Genomic DNA, 19,952 nt, shown 5'->3' on the forward strand with positions numbered 1-19,952 from the left:
CTGGCATAATCTGTTTTTGGCAACCCATGTTGGCTTTTGGTAATGACTTTGTTTGCCTCTAGGTTCATTGCTTGATTATCTTTTCCAGAATTTTCCCAGGTATTGACGTCAGGCTGATAGGTCATTAGTTTCCTGGATCCATTATTTTCCATTTTTTTGAAGATGGGAACTACATCAGGTCTTTTCCAGTCCTCTTGTAGTTCCCCAGTGCTCCAGGATATTTGAAAGATACAGTTCAGTGGTTCTGAGATCACATTTGCCAGTTCCTTGAGAACCTTTGGGTGTAGTCCATCTGGTCCTGGTGATTTGAACATAGCAGATCAAGGTCGTGCTACAGAGGTAGGTTACTGGATCTCAGTGAAGACTTCAACAGAATGCTTCATGGAATGCTCTTTTAAAAAACAGTGAAATATGAGCATCATACTACTGTTAGATGGAATTACAGTTGGCTGAGTGACCATATTCAGAGCTTGTTCATTCATGGCTCCACCTCAGCTAGAGGGAAAAGTCACACAGTGTGCCATAGCACCCTGGATTGTACAATTCAACATTTTAACAGTAACTCACAGGAGGGAATTGTAGTGACACTTCTCAAATTTACAGTCACAAAACTGGGAAGCTTGCTTAATTCTTTTATTTATTGATTTTATTGACTGTAATTTATATGCTGCCTACTCAACTGACTAAAGGGAAAGAGAGAAATCAAAAATGGCTAGACAAGCTTGAGCAATGAGCCGAATCAAATAGGATGGCATTTAATAAGAAGAAATATAAAGTTGGGTGGGAGAAATGAAAGGCAAAAAAGTATGAGATGAACTCGTTTGGCAGTAGTCCTTATGAAAAGGACATAGGCTTTCTTCTTGACCACAATTTAAACATGAGCCAAGGTAATGGAACATGGAACATAGAATAAAAGTGTTGGAAGGGACCTTGGAGGTCATCTAGTCCAACCCCCTGCTCAGGCAGGAGACTCTATACCATTCTGGACAAACGGCTGTCCAATCTCTTCTTGAAAACCTCCAGTGTTGGAGCACTCACAACTTCTGGAGGCAGGTGGTTCCACTGGTTAATTGTTCTAACTTAATTCCAGGTTGCCTATCTCCTTGATTAGCTTCCATCCGTTGCTTCTTCTCCTGCCTTCTGGTGCTTTGGAGAATAGGTTGACCCTCCTCTTCTTTGTGGAAGCCCCTCGAATATTGGAACTATTTGGAAAATATTGGAGTGTCCAGCACATGTGGAAGACCTCATGGAGGGAGCCTGAGTGTTAAAGAAAATGTTCCCGAGTTCAGGGGAGGAGAAAAATAATGGAAAAAAAATCAGACAAACTCCACCCTAATTATGCTAGGGACTGGTATAAACGGAGCTGGAGAATTACTTTAGCAAACTTTCAAGCGTCTGCTACAGTACCTTTTCTCCCAATAAGGAACTTTCCATAAATCCAAATAGTTCTTGTTTCATGAGTTTTCCTACCTCAAAGGGCTCGACGCCAGTCTTGAGATTCCACTCTCAAAAGAGAAACACACTCGTGGGATGCTTTAACAAGAGTCCCAATCATGGAAATGAATTCTTCCCCTTTCCTTTGGCTTGGTTAGGCCCCTCTTGGAGTCCTGTGTCCATTACTGGTTTTCAACAAGGACAGTGACAGGTAGATGTAAGTTGATCTAAGGAGGGCTAGCAAGATAATGACGGACGTGGAACCAAGCACTATGAAGGAAAGAATGAAAGGATCTGGATAAGTTACCCTTCAAAAACTAAGGGGAGATACATCAAATAAGACGGGGGTCCCCTGGGCCGTGGCCCACCTTCAGTCCAGCTCAGAACTGGACTGCAGAAGTGGTGGGTGAGCACACGTGTGCATCTCCATTTGCATGAACAGTGGGTGAGCGTGCACACACGTTCCATTTGCACAAGTAGCGGGTCTTCTTGCCTGCCACTTGCGCAAATGGAGCTGTGCGCGTGCTTGCCTACTGCGCGAGCAGGACTATCCCCTCTCCTCCCCTCCACCGGTCCTCAAAGCTGAAAAGGTTGGGGAACTCTAAAGTAAGAGGGGGTCATACAGAAGAAAGAGTGACTTTTTCCCTCTAATTCCATAGAAGACAGGACCAGAGCCAATGAGTAAGAAACTACAAGGAAGTAGGTTCAGGCTAATAATCAGGAGGAACCTCTTGACTCTAGGCTCTTGACATCTAAATTAGGCTGTCAAGTTGTGGGTTCTCCAGAGGGGTTTTAAATAGAAGCTCTTGAGTCACCTGCAGCCCCATGTACACCTCAGGCCCAGTGAGGGCAAGTTTGAAGCCCCCTAGAATCATAAGCTTGAGGAACTCCACTGCCAGCCCAGAAACACCGGCAGAGATGCTGCTGCACTGCAGGTAGGAAGGTTACTCACACCCTAACCCCTCTGAACCCACCTCCAAAACTCACATAAAAGGTGCTGGGCAGGGCCCTTAGTGGCCATCAGAGACTCACAAGTCACAACAGCCACAGGAGTCACGACTGGTCATGCAGTGCAGGGATGTTTTTCCTTTTGTAGCATTCTCTTCTCCCCCAGAAGCAGCACACCTTGATTTCATGTTCTGTTGATTTCAGATTAAGCTTTATCATAAAAATCACCCTCCTCTTTCTGCATTGGTGGTTTGACCATAAGCTTGGATAACATCATATTAAAGGATTGTCTATGAAGCTTAATTGATATTATTTGATTCACTGTGCCCATGTACTGTCCTTGCTATACCCTTCTTATGAAGGCAACGTTGTTCCTTCAGTAGTTGTAAATATTAGTAATTACTAAGTAACGTCCTAGGATGAGTAGTAAATAGGACTGTTGTGGGAAAAATGCCCCTTAAATTAGGAATCAAAGTAATTGGAGATAGACGCACAAAGTATCTTTTATTGGTGTGTACAAAAACAGCAATCTTTGGTCTCGCCAAAGACCTGCAAAAGAGCTCTGAGCAGAGCAAAGCAAGGCTCCAGCCTTTAAAACAGGGAAACAATTTAAAAGAATGCAACCAACGGGTCACCACAGACAATTTAGCAATGATCCAACATTGTATAGGCTCCGGGCTGCCACTCCCATCCCCAGGCCAGAGGGCAAAGCTGGGTTAGGGCCAGTCTCAACTTGGGGGGGGAGAGGTTATTCCAGAGGGCAGGTGCAGTGGGTGCCATTGGATGAGATTCCTTGGTCGATGGGACTCGCCACGTGCCCTCCTGCCTGACCTGACGGGGCGTGTGGATATAATTGGGGAGAAGAGGATCTTCAAATGGCCTGGCAGCATGCCATGTAGGACTTTATTGGTCATCACCAGCAAACTGGTGACCGGTACAACTTGTGAAGCAGAGGTGTAACATGCACAGGCTTAGTTGTGCACATAAACTGCCTGTGCTGCTGCAGTTGCCACCAACGGAAGCTTCCAAGTGGGCTTCAGAGGCAGCCCCATGTAGAGTGTATTGCAGCATTGCACGTGAGTCTGTGTGTGTGTGAGAGAGAGAGTTTGTGTGTGTCTGTGTGTCTGTGTGACCAGAGCATGTGAGGCTGAATGGCGGGGGGGGCTCCTGATCCAGGAATGAGTGCAACTGGCGCATCACTCAGAGCTGTGTAAAGACCCTCCTTGCCTTGATTGCCACTTACTCTAGGAGTCCATACTTTCTGGTGTCCTAGTTCTTGGCTTGCTTTCTTTTCACCATGTCTGAATAAGTTCTTCGGTTGTTGTTCATAGCCTGCTTTGCGGACCCACCGTCCTCTTGTCTTCTTCGAAAGAGGGGTGGCAGGATGCTGGCAAAGGGCTCATCCAGGCATCCTGACGGCTGCAATGTAAAGACGTCCCATTGCCAAGGACAAGTCTTCATAGAATGGGCTCCGCTGGGTCGCTGGCCCACTGCTGAGCCCGGCTGAAGTTCGTCTCGGGTCTTCCGGTACGACAGAGTGCTGCAACGCCAGACCCCCGCCCCCCACGCAGGAAGTCTGGGGCTCATGCAGGAGAAGCCTTTGGAGGTCAGCAACCCCCAGGACTGGGCTCTGGGCCTCCGTGGCCCATTTTTGTGCTGCGTCTGCTAGGGAGAGTCAGTTTCTTCCTGTTTTTTGTGGGTTCTGAAAGGGGAACGTAGATGCAGATCTCCCGAGGAGCCAGGGGTCCCTTTGGAAGGACCTCCAGGATTGACTTGGCAGCCCTCCTCCCCTCTTCGCACAGAGAAAGTCAGCAAGGCATTACCCCACCTGCTCCTCTCAAACAGCCGGCCAGCTTTCCCTGGGCTGATCCGGGCCCTTCTTGCTTGTGAGCGGTTCAGCGTTGGGCATGCAAGATGGGCAGCTGTATAAAGGTTTGAGCTATTCCAAGATATTCTGGACGAGATGCTTAGCCAGGGGAGAGTATGCAGGGAATGGCTGGCCCTGAGAGGGGGGCCTGGGGCCCTTCAGGATGTCCCCGTAAGGGGCAGCAGCCCATCAGGGGGTCTGGCTAAGGCACAGGGACTATGTCTGTATTTATTTTCGATTATATAATAGATAATAAATATTCTTAGCAGTATTTATCACAGCAAAACGTTTTCCTTTTTCAAGGATGGGAAGAGACGCGTTGATCTGAGCCCGCAGGCCCTGGCTTTGCTCACGGGCTTTCAGTCGCCATCAGGGAAAGGAGCCTGGGGCAAGAGGCTGCGGAGATCCTGACCAGGCCGCACCAGCCATGATCTGAATGTAATGTACTTCCCGACATGGCGCCCTTTTGCATTATGCTTGAGTTGGGAAACCGCCTTTTAAGCAGTTTTTATTCCTAAATGTTTTCAAGCCAAGACCTAAGGGCAAAGGCAGTGGAGGATGGGGAGCAACCATTACGTATGGAAAAGATGAGGGAGGAAGCGGGGATGGCCCCAGCTGGGGAGGAGGTGTGGTGTCCAGGGATTTCCCCAGGCGAGTGTCTCCTCGGGGTTCCAGTCTGGCCTTAGCAACCTCTGCAGCCATCATGCCAAAGGAGCCAGGTGGGCCAGAGGCATCTCCCTTATGTCCAACCCAGGCTGGCTCCACATGAAGCCCGGGTCAGAATCGGGCCCTTCTCTCGGGCACTTGCCTGTTGGCTCCCAAGGGACCAAGGAGAGTTTGTTGCTGCTTCTTTCCTTGCAGAGATTCGAGGAGGGAAACCCAGATCTGGTGGTTCTTTGGTTTTTCTCTCCAGCCGGCCAGCTGGGCCATTTTCGTTTTCCAACCTGAGCTCAGCCGGGCTGCCTCAGTGGCCAACTGGTCACCTGCTGCGTTAAGCTGATGCTCTGCCGCCTCTTTTCTTTCCAAGAAAAAGAATCGGCCCCAACCATGCCCTGAGTGGGAAATCAAAGCGCTTGAGACCTCGTGCCAACCTTCCCTGAAGGACGAAGGTGCCTCCCGGCCAGAGTCCAAGGCCGGCTGAGTGGCAGCCTTGGAGAGAGCGGCACGACGGCTCCAGCCAACCCATCTCGCAACGAAGGGCTCTGAGGAGGAAGCTGCCAATGGCACCAACAATGGCAGAGCCGCTGCCCTGCAGCAAAGACATGCGTGCCATTTCTGACTGCATTAGAGAAAACGATGCCACTTGATCCTAGGCAGATGCAATTGAGTCAGACACCTGCCTCCAGAGTAAAGAGGAAAATGGAATTTTCCTGTGACAAATAGAAATTCTAATCTCTTCTAATTGGCCAATCCAGCACTTTTCCAGGAAGACAAAAGTTGAGGCAATTGAGGGGTTTGCCAAGACTTCAATTATTGGATGGGCTAGCTGGGTCCCTCCCTCCCTCCGCATTATCTCTGAGCTTTCAAGTGGACCAAGCTGTCGTGTCCCCGGCCTCCCTCTCCCCCTGTTGAAGCTGGGGGTGACACCTGCTCTCCTCCATTCTTCTGGGACGGTCCTGCTGCTCTAGGGGTCTTCCAGGATTACTGAAAAGGGTTTTGTAATCAAGTCCACTGGTTCCTTCAGCACCCTGGGGTAGACTGCACCTGGCCACGGGGAATTAACTCTCTTCAGTTAACTAAGTTCTTTGTCACTTGGCTCATTTATCCTGAACTGAGACCCCTCCTTCCATCAGTGGCCGAGCCAAGACCCTCTAGGGCTCTGTTTCCCTCTACAAGAGGGGCATTAAGTGGGAGAAGTTTTGCCTTCTCAGTATCTCCCATTGTCAGTTTATCCCTTTCTCACACACCCTCTTTGACTCTCCTTTCCTCTCTATCATATCCCAAGAATTCTTGTTTAAAAAACGCATGTTCTAAAACATTCACCAATGATTCAAGAAAGCGATTTCTTTCTGGATTGTTGACTCCCTCTCCTGTCGTCTTCCCCCTTTCATCGTTCTGGGCTATTTTTTTAAAGAATTGGTTTAGCAGTGCACTGTAAAACCTGCAGCATGATTAGGGTGAGGAGCAACGTGGGGGAAAAACATTCAAAATAGATGAGTATTTCAACTGCTCATTTGGGGGAGGGGGAGAAAGATTAAATCTGCTCTTTCCTCAATGGATCTGACCAGGCACTAAACAGCGAGAACAAGGTTTTTGGTTCCAGAAGACAGCAGAGTGGAAAAGCAGGGTCTGCTCGGTGTCACCCTTGAGAGGGTAAATTCCTGTCCATGCGAATGGCGGTCATCTGCAAAAGTGCCCATAACATCATATTGTATGCTTTCCTTTGCTAGACAAAGAACAGCTTAACGATGGTCTCAGTGACAGTTTTAAATCCGTGCAGAGACTCAGAAGGACTCGGCCTGGGTGGGTATTTCAGATTGCCCTGCTGATTGCGATGGAGGAGGTGAGAAAGAGATCACAAGACTGTGCATAAAAAGCCTTATAGAATAACAGAGTTGGAAGGGACCTTGTAGGTCATCTAGCCCAGAGGTCCCCAACCTTTTGGGCACCAGGGACTGCTTCCGTGGAAAGAGGTTTTTCTGCGGGCTGGAGGGGGCCTGGTTTGGTGTGCTGCCTGCATCTCGCAGATGGAGCTTTGTGCAGCCCGGTTGTTGGCATGCTGTGGTCCAGGGACCGGGGGTTGGGGACCTCTGATCTAGTCCAACCCCCTCCCCAAGCAGGAGACCCTACACTATTTCTGACAGATGGCAGTCCAGTCTGTTCTTGAAGGCTTCCAGTGATGAACCTCCCTCAACATCTGAAGGCAAACTGCTCCATTGGTTGATTGTTCTCACTGTCAGGAAATTTCTCCTTATTTCTAGGTTGAATCTCTCCTTGATCAGTTTCCATCCGTTATTCCTTGTCTGGCCTTCAGGTGCTTTGAAGAATAGGTTGACCCCCCTCTCTGTGACAGCCCCTCAAATATTGGAACACTGAATCATGTCTCCCCTGGTCCTTCTCTTCACTAGACTAGCCATGCCCAGTTCCTGTAACCGTTCTTCATACGTTTTAGCCTCCAGTCCCCTAGTCATCTCTGTTGCCCTTATCTGCACTTTTTCTAGACTCTCATCATCTTTTTTATAGTGTGGAGTCCAAAATTGGTTGCAGTATTCTAGGTGTGGTCTTACTAAGGCTTTATAGAGTGGTATTAGTGATCTTGATTGAATTCCTCTGTTAATGCAACTTAGGATTTCATTGGCTTTTTTGGCTGCTGCCACACACAGTTGGCTCATATTTAATTGATTGTCCACTAAGACTCCAAGATCTCTCTCAGTTACTGCTATTAAGCCTGGTTTCACCCAATCTATATTTTTCTTGCCTAAGTGTAAGATTTTACTTTTCTCTGCATTGAATTTCATTTTGTTAGATAGAGCCCACTGTTCAACCCTGTCAAGGTGACTCTAGCAGGACAAGGTGGTCTGGGATCTGCTGGGAGCTTCTGCCTGCTTAAGCCGAAGTGGATAACAAACCCCGATGGGGATCTGCAGGAATCCTGTCTGGGGACTGGCTGTGCCAGTCAAGAGATTGTAGGCAGAAAGCCTGAGTGAATTCCACACATGTCCAGTTGATGAGCAGATGTTGCTTAGATGCAAATCTCTTAAGCAGATTCCTGCTTTGGCACTCTTTGTCCCCAAAGAGCAGGTCACCCTCAGGATCTTTTTTTTATCTTGGGCAGATCAGTATTTATGGTTATAGTGGTTTTGGCAATGAAAAGCAGGCTTTAACTTTACTGTCCCGGTCTCCTCTTTCATTGTGGGACCAGAATGCTCCTGGTGGCTTCCCATTGTTTAGTGCTTCTCTTTGCATCTGTTGGAAGAAGGAACGAGGCTGGATTATGACCTTCAAGTCTCCCATTTGCAACAGATCAATCACTTCTTATCTTCTTTGTTTTTCAAACCATTAGTAAAAGTTCTGAAAAAATGCCACTTTCATTTTGTTTCATTTTATTTATTATTATTTATTTTATTTATAGTTACCCATAGAATACGCAAACAGCCCTGGAATTCTGTGCCTCTATTTTCCTCTGCCAGACTTGTGTTTTATTTTTTTCAGTGGAGGGACTGTTTCAGCCTACCTTTAATTTACTGAGATCGTCTCTGAGTATGACTTATTGTTCACTGAACAATCACTTAGTGTGGCTTTAGTCACTTTGCTTTGATTCGTATTCCTTTTGTGGTCCTGGAACCTCAGCCGTGGCCTCTTGTCCAGCCTGGCAAAAGGCAGTGCCCCTCCAGAAGAAACGCTGCGTTCCAGGAGGGACCCCGCGTGGCAGCTGCAGGGTGGGTTGCTTCGGGTCTTCACCCAAAGGGGTCCAGGGCATCCGGGCCCACCCAGGCCTTTTCCAGGGGCTTCAGCAACTGTGTCCTGGGGTGGGGGTGGAGCTGCTGGCTGGCTGACAATGGCCTTTCGCTAAGGGACAGGCGGGGAGTGCTGCTCTGCAGCTGTGGGCAGAGGGCCTTAGAAAGGCCTGGGTGAGGGGCTTCAGAAGGAAGGCCACCTTTATCGTGTAGAGTGTAGAGCGAGGGGTGTATGTAAGAAAGAAGCTCAGACTGAAAATACCTCGAGGAGGAGGCCAGAGCTGGTGTGTGTGTGTGTGTGTGTGTGTGTGTGTGTGTGTGTGTGTGTGTAGGCAGAGACTGCAAGTCTGCAAGCCAGGTTGCTCTTAAGTACTTGGTGTCTTGTAATGTTGAAGCAATTGTCTAGAGTTTGCTGGCAAGGAGAAGCAAATGGAGAGGATTGGGAAGAAGATGCTTTTTGACCCCTGTTCCCCTGGGCGATGGGTTCTGGGAAAGGAGGGGCTGGCCTTGGGCTCCCCTTGCAGTTGGGGGTTCATCCCAGCCACCCCAACAGGGATTTGCTTGACTCTGAAGTGGGGCGCATCCAGGAAGGGTCGTGGTGGAGTAGAAGAGGCACTGCTTGATCTCAAACAGGCTGCAGGTTCTGTCTGGCTTGGGGAAAGTGGGGCAGGGAGCAGCCAGCACCACATTCGAAGTGCAGGAGAGAGGACGGCCTCTACTTACCTGCCCATCTTACATTTAGGGGCTTAGGAGAGTGAGGGCTAAAGCAAAATAAAAAAAGTGAAGTTCTTTGAAGGCATGCTTGAATCTGAAACACGCTGTTAACTTTCCTTGAAAATCTGACATCTCAAGCCACGTACCCCAGAGATTTCATCTAGCACATCTTAATAAAACTCACCTCCTCAGCTGGTCAGATGGCTGATCACCCATGGAAATCCCTGGCAAATGACCTTTGAGCAAAAGACGTCTTTAAGCATGGCACGATGGAGATGCTTGTAGGATTCTGTCTCCACTTTTTAACTCCATCACTGACTGAGAGGTTGCTGACCTCACAGCAAAAAGGTTTCAGGCAGTCTCATGTCTCAACAAACAGTGGTTTTAACACATTACAATTGTTAATTGATTGATCAGGTACTTACAATCTACTCCATTTGTAACCTGCATCTGCATAACCACCTATCTTCTCTTCCCACCCCCACCGGCCCACCCCCGCCAAACACTCAACCCAATTTAAATCCTTGTCCATCAGCTCAGCCACTCTGGACTCGCAAACTCCCGTTTTTAAATAATATTCATTAGCTGGAAAAGGAGCTCCTGGTGCAAACATTGACCTATTTGCACAGAAATATATCCCTTGAAACAGGTGTTCCTCTTTCTCTTCACTTGGAACTCCATTTTCCTTGAAGCCACAGGAATTATGGACAAAGCTTTTTTCCTCTCCAGAAAAGGGAAGAGGGCAGGGAGGGTCTCCTGGTGGTGGATCTTACCAGGTAGATGTGTATCCGATTTGGACCCTGCCTGGCATTCAGACTGGCAGGGAGGCTGCAGCATAATGAATGCCACAAGACTGGTTTCTTTTATTGTTCCCAGTTTCCTCTCCGTCCTTGCAAAGTGTCCACAGCTTCAGGTAATTCTGGTTACCAGAGCAAATGCTTCCTGGTCCCACTTTACACAGAGCTGAGCAAAATGGGTACTGATGTGTCCCCAGAAGCCCCTCAGCACAGGCTGTCTGGAGGCTGCAGTTGTGAGTGTCAGGCCTCTTTTCTTTCAAAAATGCATCATGGAGCATTCCTCTGTGTTCAGTTCATTATGAATATTTAAATCGTGTTAAGTGGTTTGTTCTGACACAAGCATGTCTCATACTCGTTCTTAATTGTGGCTCATTAAGGCATGTTTGATGTGAAGAATGTGTTGATGTGAAAAGGAGAAAACAGATGGTTCCCCTTGCAGTGGCCTGGGTGGATTGGGTGGAAGCACAGAAGACAGAGCATCTCCAGACTGGAATGTTTTCTTCCCTTCCCTTCCCTCCTTTTAATATCTTTGGATTGCATTCTTCCATCCCTTGCTTGTTATTAAGAGATTCTCTGCTACCTGCTGGTACTAGTCCTACTTCCCTGGGCTTCACTTGCTCAGATGTGGTCAGCTCGGTTTTAGAGAGGGCGCAAGCAGAGAGTGACCAGCTGGACTTTTGCCCAACTGAGGTTTGCCCAAAAGTGCAGGAGAAAAGGGAAAAATTGGCTTCTGCGCAGCTGGTTGAGCTGCAAGTGAGGGTTGCAGAGTCAACTCCGAGCACCCAGGGCCTGAGATTAGTTTTAAAGAGATAAAGAGTCTAACTCAGGATGTAAAGAAGAAGCATTTCTCCTCTATAAATCCTCACCCAGAAGGATGATATAAATAAGCGGCGGAAGATTCCGTAATGGGGGAGATTAAGATGTCACTTTCAGCAAAGGTTACAACGGATCCGTCTTGCAGATGGCGGGGTTGGACTTCAAGCTGTGATTACAGTCCAGAGGCTGGCATCATCCCTCCTCCTCTGAATTTCTGACTGGGTGTGGAAAGGAATAAAAACCACACAAACACACAAGACGTGTGTCCCGATTAGGATCCGTTACCTACCAAGGAATTGGCACAGAGTTTCCTAGGCAGCAGAGAAGATTTAATCTCAGCTTTTCAGACTGGCTTTTCTTTCTCACCACCTTTTCCTTTTCAGTTACTATCTTTGCTCCTAGAGATTCACTTGGATTAAGCAGGAGTTGCTTATAGACGCACAGCAAAAGGGAGAAACCAGCATTCAATTAAATAGAAGCCAAAAGAAGGCTTTGGCTTTGCTTGTTAACTTTGGAGCTGTAACTATCCCGGGATCTCCTGACAGTATTTAAAAGGCAGACAAAACACAGAGATTGCAGCTTTGGAGACATCAGAAATCAAAAGCCCCTCCCCTGCGTAAGGAGGCCGAGGCCAGGCGTTCTGGATTTGGCAGGGCTCCCATCAGCTGCTGAAGTCTCTTTTGTCCGGAGACTGCAAAGCTGGCTTTGCTTTCTGCCGCCTGACTCTGGGGCTCGGTGGGGAGCCGAGCCCCCGGCAAGGCTGCCGCAGTTGGGACAGGAGGGTGCATCTTTCCTGCTGCTCTGCCACTCAGACTGGCAGGCCTGGGTGGGAGGCAGGGAGAGCACAATCAGCGGCTTGCACACAAGGAGGTTTCAGCCCCTGCTGTCTTGGTTGGCAGAAGTGTATGAAATACCACAGTGACAACAACCAGCACCTCATTATTTTATATTTTAATTTTTACAAAGTTCAGTTGTACTCAAAAATATTAATGCAATTCTCCTTGCCAATAAAACCATCAAGCAATGTTTTTATTCAGTGTATATGAAAAAGGAAATTTAGACAATCCCAGGTTCCTTTGTCTGCAGAAAATTCTGCCAAAGTTCTTTCAGCCTTGCAATGAAAGGTAGAGCTTCCCCATCCCGCAGCAGGATTTCTTCCTGAGTTCTGGGGCCTGAGGACTTCAGGGTGCCCAGGGAAAAGGTTCTGGGCAAGCTTGGGAATACAAGACTTCCGTGGGAACCTTGGCTCTGACCCATCTGCCCCTCTCACCCAGGTTGTCATGTATTCCATCTCACTGGGTGGTTTACATGATGGAATATGGGGGACATTACTGCTAAGTTCTTTGCTGTGTTCGGGTGGTCACCTCCACCGGTCAGGGCAGGGAGGCCAGTTAGGATGGTCCACCCTAGAGATTTAATGGATCTACGTACTTGGTTTCCAGGAGGCAGTTGGGAGATTTTCTCAGCGAACAGGCAGGCTTCGTGATCTCAGGACAGAGATGATAAAAGTGCTGGACATGGTTGACCCGACCCCTTCCGGTCAAATGTCAGGCCTGGGCAGGGGACAGAACCTGCACCTTCTAGGAGGCGAAGAGCAGCCTTGGAGGCCCTGGGAACCCTCTTAGCAGCATTCAGTCCTGCTGTCCATGGACTTTAGGACTTGCCTGCGTGGATTGGAACTGGTGGGATCATCATCATCGTCATCATCATCATCATCATCATCATTCTCTCTCTCTCTCTCTCTCTCCTTCCTGGAGTAGTGCTTTCTGCTTCATCAGCAGGTAAAGGGCAAAGCTAGCAGAAGCTCAGCCCAGCTTAGGGTAATATGTGAATTGTGACTCTGTTTGCAACTGGAGGCCATGTCAAGGCAGATTCATGCCTTCACCACTTTGACTCCGGACTGAACTAGTGAGGAATATTAATATTCCTCCAGCTATTTTCCTTTTTTTATTCTTTCATATATTTTTACATGACTTCCTACACAAAACTTTTATGAAACTATAATCTACAAAATTGCACGTGAGAGGAAAACGGAAGGGGAAGGAGCGCCATCCCACATGCGTAAAGGGGCCTTCAGCAGCACAACTCGTAAGAGAGGGCAATCTCAGGCCAGGGGCCCCTGGGGACTGGCTGGCTCTGGGACAACCGTTGGGGTCCTCAGATTTTGTGGGAGTCCTCAGTGGGCAGAGACCCGCTGGGGGTGGGAGGGACAAAGGCCCCAGCAGAAAAGGGCATCCAGGCAGCAAAGAACACCCTACTGAGGCCCTGATATAATATCCCTGATAAGCAGCCAGGGACACCCAGTGTACTTACTTTAAAAGTTATTTAAGTTAAACATACCTTCCATTTTCAAAGTAGTCCATTCCCTTGTACAGAAAGTATCACCTGTTTGTTTCTTCCAGTGAGTCTCTACTCATGGTGCCTGCAGTTTTCTTGGCAAGATTTTTCAGAAATTTTACCTGCATCCCAGGCCTGGGAGACTGTCCCCAGCCTACGGACCCCCGGCTGGCGTTGCGCCTAAGGCAGGACTAGAACTCAGAACTAAACAAACCGATTCTGCCCTAGTCTTTAGTTTGCCTTTTTAAAATCTGATTCCTTTCCTTTGAATCCTGTTTCTGGAGCAGCAGAAAATGCACTTGCTTCATTGTCCATTTCCTTAGGTTGCCCCCTCCCCCTGTCTCCCCCCCCCTTCTGCCCTCTCTGTGGCTCCGGCCTCCCAGAACCCCCCCCCTTTTCCGGATCAGGTGCAGCCATGCTGGGGCTTGCTTGGCATTTGCCTTGCGCTGCTGCTGCCGCCTTCAGATTCTGGACCTCCATTAAGTCAGGTCTGCCACTGACAATCACTAATTCTAGATTCCCCAAAGCATTTCAGATCAGATCAAATCAAAAAGCTTTATTACAGTCCTAGAGCGGCGTTTATTTGCATTTGTCTCCGCTGAAGTCCATTACTGTTTAGATCCTCCCTGTCGGCCTCTGTCTTGAGAATGGCTTCCAGGGCTCGGCTTTCTTTCCCGCCACTGGTTTATGTGTGATTCTGGGCCTGGCCTGCTTGCCACTCGGAGCTAAAATGGACGCTCAGCCAGGGCTGCTGCGAGGTCTGAGGAGGGGGGTTAAGAGCCACAAGGCAGTTCGGCACCCTCAGGTTCCCCCCATCCGGAACAGTCGTTTAAGCCAAAGGGAGAAGCCCCCGAGCCGCCCGTTTCGGCCCTGCCCCCTGCATCCCAGTGGGGACCCTGGCTCCGAAAGGAGGGGGACACAGAGATTTTCTGCTCACAAGAGTCATGGGAAAAGTGGGGAAGAGGAAGTCGTTGCCCTCCAGAAAGGCCTGGCTCTTTTTCCGCTGAAGATGCAGCGAGGCTCTCGGGGAGGGTGAGGCCCAGTGAGCGAGGCCCAGGCTGAAGCCAGGCAGCTGCCCCCTCCCCTGGGCTGAGGTGGGACGGGACTCTGCAAAGGCTGAGCTGCACCTTCCAGGGGAGGCCCTTCTCGGCTGAAGCCAGGCTGTCAGATGAGAGCTGCTCTTCAGACATCCCAGTTTGGAGGTTTCAGAAGGGAGAAATTCCACCTCCATGTTCTTGGCATGGCTGTGGGGGTCCTTCTTGCCAAACCTCAAAGCTGCTTCTGTTTGCAAACAAGGCTGGTCTGGGCTTGGGCGGTGGGGAGGAGAGGGCAGCTGCCCTGGGACCGAGCAGCTGGGCTCTTGGGGGAGACCGCCCCGCTCTCCAGAGCAGCAGAGTTGGAAGCAGGCCCAGCTGGGCTTCCCTTTCTTTCTTAGCTCCTGTGTGCTCACGAACAGCCCTTGGCCGGCTGCACAGCAGGGTTCGTGGCGTGACTGCCCCAATGCAAGCAGGAGGGGACCCCCTTCCCTATTATACACAGCAGTCAGCCAGAGAGGCTGGAGGGCGGGGCCAAGGGAGCCCCAGTACCGTAGGAGGCCTAGCAGCATTTGTCGGCTCATTGATCTCTTTCCCAGGGAGGAAGTTTAGAGCTTTCAGTTCCACTGTGGTGGAAAGTAGTCTGGATTCCCAGCTGGGAGGGAGGGGCCGCCTTCCAGAGGAGCAAGAGGCAGAGCAGCCTAGATAGTTCGTGTGGGAGAAAAAGAATGAAGACAGCTCCTCCCTCATAGTTCCTAGAGACTATGTTTCGTGCAGCAAGGAGTCTGCTTCAGTTTGGCAAAATTTCTGTCTGTAGGTGAAGAACGAGAAAGGAAATTGGTTTAAAATAACTCAGTGTATCTTTGGCTTCTGGAGGGACTTTCAGGGACTTTCAGGGAATGCTGCAAACCTATACAGGTAGTCCTTGACATATGACCACACTTGGCACTGAAATTTCAGTTGTAAGTCAGGACAGTCTCAAGTTGAGGCACCCATGTGACCAGATCTGATTTTTTGACTGTTTTGACAGCAGTCGTTAAGCGAGGGTTAGGCAGTGAGAGGCTGTCTGCAGGATTCAGTTGCTCTTTTATCACAACTCACCCACAGCTGCTCAGCTGCAAACTTTATTCTGCATGTGACTGTATCCGAAAAGCCCTCAAAACGGGTTGTTGCTGGTTGCTCCTCGCAGCAGTTTTGGATGACAAATGGCAAAATGGCCCCTGGGAGTGGCCCCCAAATGCCCCCTCCATCTTAGAGCTCCTGCTGGGGAGGCCATGACTGCAGAGGAGGGAGCTTCTGGGCCAGGCCAAGCAGCCTACTTGTCAGGAGGGGAAGCAGAAGGGCAAGTGCCTTGGGACACCTCTGCCCTGGGAGCAAAGCAGGGGCAGATTTGAGCCCCATCCATTCTCTCAGGAGGGCTCAGATTCTCCCCCAAGAGATGGGTGGGTAAGAATCTACCAGGCTGGTTCAGACACCCAGAGGGAGACGGGCATGGAGCCTCCCTAGGTGACAGATCTTAGACTTCTAGAGCAGGGGTAGGCAACCTTGGCTCTTTTATGACTCATGGACTTCAGTCCATGAATCAAAAGAGCCAAGGTTGCCTACCCCTGTTCTAGAGGGTGAGTTTTAAGGGGCTCTCCCTAGCCCCCCCCCCGCCAAGTGACTGGCATGTTTGCTTGAGGGATTCAGGAGGGGGGAGGAATGGGGGAGTCCACATCCCCTCCCCCTTAGGTCCCATCCAGCTGTTGCCTTTCTCGTCCTTTGATGGACGAGTTCTGCAGAGGTTCTCATGACTCATGATGTGCTTCTGGCCAACAATTCTTCTGCCATTATTGGTGGGAAATCTACTTTGCACAGAAGAAGACTCCCGCACCACCATCCGGCATGGGTGGAGAGGGACTGCATCTGCCTGGGACTCCCTTTCCCATCTCCTGATGCTTCATGCCGTCTTATGTGGGTGGAGACTCAGTATACTGCGTGTTACTTCTGGGAAAGTTGTATCTGCTGCTGCGGTTGCTGCCTGGCCTGGGTCCATCCTTCAGACCTCCCTCCTGCTCCCCGCCTGCCCGCTTCTGGCTGTTGTCCCGACTGATTCCAGCCCTTCTTTTGCAGAGAGATGCCAAAGGCCAATTCCTCTTTGACCTTCTGTGCCATCACTTAAACCTCCTGGAGAAGGACTACTTTGGGATCCGCTTTGTTGACCCCGACAAGCAGAGGGTAAGTCCCAGCTTGGTGCTTTCGGTCAGCAGAGCCCCCTCCCTGTGCCCGGTCTCCAGGCCAGCCGAGCAGCTGCAGGCGGAGGGACTCCTGCTGGGTGGGCCTTCAACTCCACTGCAGCAGCTGTTCCTGCATTATTCTGGAGAGGGAGAAGACCAGAGACCCACTTAAAAGACTGGAGTTGCTTTGCCCCACTTGTCAAAAAGCCTCGTGAGGATTTCCCTACACAGCAAATGTGTGTGCGGCATCTTTGCTTGCTTGTTAGCTCCCAGCTTGAGTTTATACCTGACCACACTTTGAGGTCAGATATTCAGTAAAGGCCCCAGGCCCCATGTGGCCCTGTAAGCCTTGGATGAGATACCCAGAGACTCCACATTAGTAGATATTATATGGTTATGTGTGAATAGAGTATCTTTGAAATTAATCTGATTTAATCGCAAATTAAATGAAATTCTACCCCTTCTCAGTGCTTTTTGGAGCACAGTTCAGACTGGAAAAATTGAATCTCCCATCCCCATTCTTCTGGGAACCAGAGCAATAGATTCAGCCCCCCCCCTATTTTTTCTCTGCTACAGTGCTGGGAGTCAAAGAAGGGAGCCAGGCAGAGCTTGACCCTCCCTTGTCCTGGCTGGAGCTGCTTTGATCAGGTGCCCGGGGGGTCTCTTATTGCCCCCTCCTAGATTCGTCTCTCTGCTCCCGGGTAGCAATAAGCGAAGACCCCGAGAAGGGTCCCCTGGGTGCCTGGGAGAGCAGGTGGCCAAGAGGCAAAATCCTTGCCCTCCACGGTCCATCCCTCCACGGTTCCCACAAGGCCGGGGGTCCTTGGGGGCACGGAGACATTGCGCTGCCTGTGCCGACAGTTACAGCTCCCCCAATAACAGCAATTGAACCTGTGAGAAGAATGAAGATGGAACAGGCATCTGAGAGCTATCGTAATTACCCAAAAGCTGTAGCATGATTATATAGAAACTATTAATAGTAAAATTATAAAAATGATTAGGTAACTATATGGTGTAGGTAGGATATAGATAAAATCATATAACAAAATAATGTTTTATTAATTATACTTTGGATACATTATGCAAAGATTTTCTGGGGAAGTTGCTAATGCCGGGAAAAGTGGAAGGAAAGGGAAAGGGGGGCGGCAGCTGGGGGGGGACTGGCTCAGTTACAGCAGCTGTGGTTGCATTGTGGGAAAACCTGAAGGACCAGCCTAGGGGGATATCATCATGAGGTGACAGGTAATCAGTCCGTCAACAGGAACGGTTCTTGTCTGAGCCACTGGCGCACAATATTCCGCACCTTTCCAAATAAAGAAGAGTGTATAATCTTCAGGTAAGAAGCAGAGGGCCAGCTGGAGAATGATGGACAACTCAGAGCCTTCGCAACATCGCTGTCCGTGCAGACGCTCAGCAGAAGCGGCCTGCTAAGCGAGGGAGGTCCAAGCGCAGAGACAGGGTGGGCACTGAGGGTGCTTCGCCTGGCCTGAGACTCTTTCTCGCTCTCTGAAACTGCTTGCGGTGTAAGATCTGCTGCCGATGATGACTGACAGCTGTTTAGCAATTACAGCATTGACTGGATTTGTAGCAGTGGGGCTGAAAGGCTCTTGGTGGCCCACAATATCACGACAGGAAGCAGTGCAAGGTACAGAATTGACCCGGGGAGATAGTCAAAATCAAAGGAAACAGGCAGGATAACTCCTGGCACCACTTTGTCCTCCCAAACTCCCTGAAGTCATCCCCATTTTAAAAGTTTATGAAAGGCCAAAAAGGTCGATCGAAGTTATCCACAAAGGAAGCCGAGGTGCCCTCTGCAGCTCGGGCCCAGCATTGCCTGCCCAACAAGACGAGGAGTGCCCAAGGATGCCAGTTGCCCTGCCCAGACTGCTGCTTTCTGCAGAGGGTTATCTCACCCAGAGGCTGTGAGACCAGAGCCAGCCCTGCCCTCCTCGGTCAGGACACACTCTGGAGCTGCCTTGTCAGCAAAAGAGCCCAGCCTTGGGTGCACGTAAATAATTTGAGGCCGGCTACAAAAAGCCACCACCTTAGGATCACGAGAACCTAAGAAAGGAACTGCAAAATACGCAGGGGTGGAAAAAACATCCTGAATATTGAAATGATTTACAGGCACAAATCTCGCTCGCCTTGTGAAGATCAGGGCTCTAGGTTTTTGAAAGCAAGCTACCCCAAATATCCCTACAGGATCTCTACACGGCTTCTGCTCAGCCCCAACCGCTTTGCAGCTAGTGCAGTTTTATAACTGAAGCCAGGTTTTTTTTTGGGGGGGGGCAAGCAGAAAGATAGTGCAGCCACCCTCTTTAGCTTTTGAATCTCTCTCTCTCTCTCTCTCTCTCTTTTTTTTTTTTTTTTTGCTTCAGCACTGGCTGGAATTCACAAAGTCTATTGTGAAGCAAATGCGATGTAAGTATTTATCTCCATGATCGCTCTTCAGTGAGCTGGCACGTCTCTAACTTGGCAGTGTGTGAGGGACTGGATCTCTGAAGGGGGAGGGGGTGGATGCACTGCAGTGAAGCAGCACTTTCCAAAGCACATGCTGAGGTGGGGGATAGACAAAAGGCAGCCCAGAGCTGGATAGGAAGAGGAAGAGAATTAGGATAGCCACTCTCTAAAAATCTCCCAGAATACATCCATTAGGGTTAGAGTACTGTAGCTTTAGTCTGGCAAGATTCTGTCTATATAGTGGAAGCAAATAAATTTGGCTGGATTGTGTTACGTTGTTCTTGAACTACACCTGACATCGATCTCCACAAAAAAGGGAGGAGAATCAAGCATGCCCACGGATCCACAAGGAATCAGTAGCAACTAGCAGAGATCTTACTCCAGCACCAGCAGAAGATGGATGCATAGATCAATACTCCACAAGCCCCAATGATGTAGTTGTTGCAGCAGGTCAGGCAAAATGTCCAGCAGCTGCAGCCACACTGACAACAGCAGCTCAGCCAATCCTTGTGCGTTCCCTGGGCAGCTGGCTGGTTGAGGAAGTGTGGAGAGGATGTGGACCAATTCAGTACCTTCCTTACTCAGTGCAAGATGTTCACGGACAGCAGAGTCAGAGTTGCCAAATGACCAGGCATTCTATTCTGTCCTGTCCTGTCCTGTCCTATCGTATCCTGTCCCTGTCCCTGTCTCTGTTCTGTTCCATTCTATTCCATTCTATTCTATTCTGTTCCATTCCGTTCCGTTCCGTTCTATCCTATCCTATCCTATCCTATCCTATCCTATCCTATCCTATCCTATCCTATCCTATCCTATCCTATCCTATCCTATCCATTCTGTTCTGTTCTATTATTCTATTCTATTCTATTCTATTCTATTCTATTCTATTCTATTCTATTCTATTCTATTCTATTCTATTCTATTCTATTCTATTC

General features: G+C 49.3%; 1 protein-coding gene across 2 annotated transcripts in view; it reads left to right on the forward strand.

Annotated features, from left to right (window-relative positions):
- FRMD5 (FERM domain containing 5) overlaps positions 1 to 19,952 on the forward strand; it is a gene marked incomplete at both ends in the record, with an annotated part of 99,328 nt that overhangs the window by 50,697 nt on the left and 28,679 nt on the right. Inside the window, 2 exons of one of the 2 annotated variants that reach the window (XM_083370936.1) lie at positions 16,457 to 16,561; positions 18,939 to 18,981. In XM_083370936.1, coding sequence (XP_083227062.1) covers positions 16,457 to 16,561; positions 18,939 to 18,981 — 148 coding nt within the window. The remainder of the gene's footprint in view (positions 1 to 16,456; positions 16,562 to 18,938; positions 18,982 to 19,952) is intronic. The other variant, XM_083370937.1, reaches the window with a different exon arrangement.

The sequence above is a fragment of the Vipera ursinii genome, assembly GCF_947247035.1.
Source record: "Vipera ursinii genome assembly, chromosome: 11".
NCBI classification, from domain to species: domain Eukaryota; kingdom Metazoa; phylum Chordata; class Lepidosauria; order Squamata; family Viperidae; genus Vipera; species Vipera ursinii.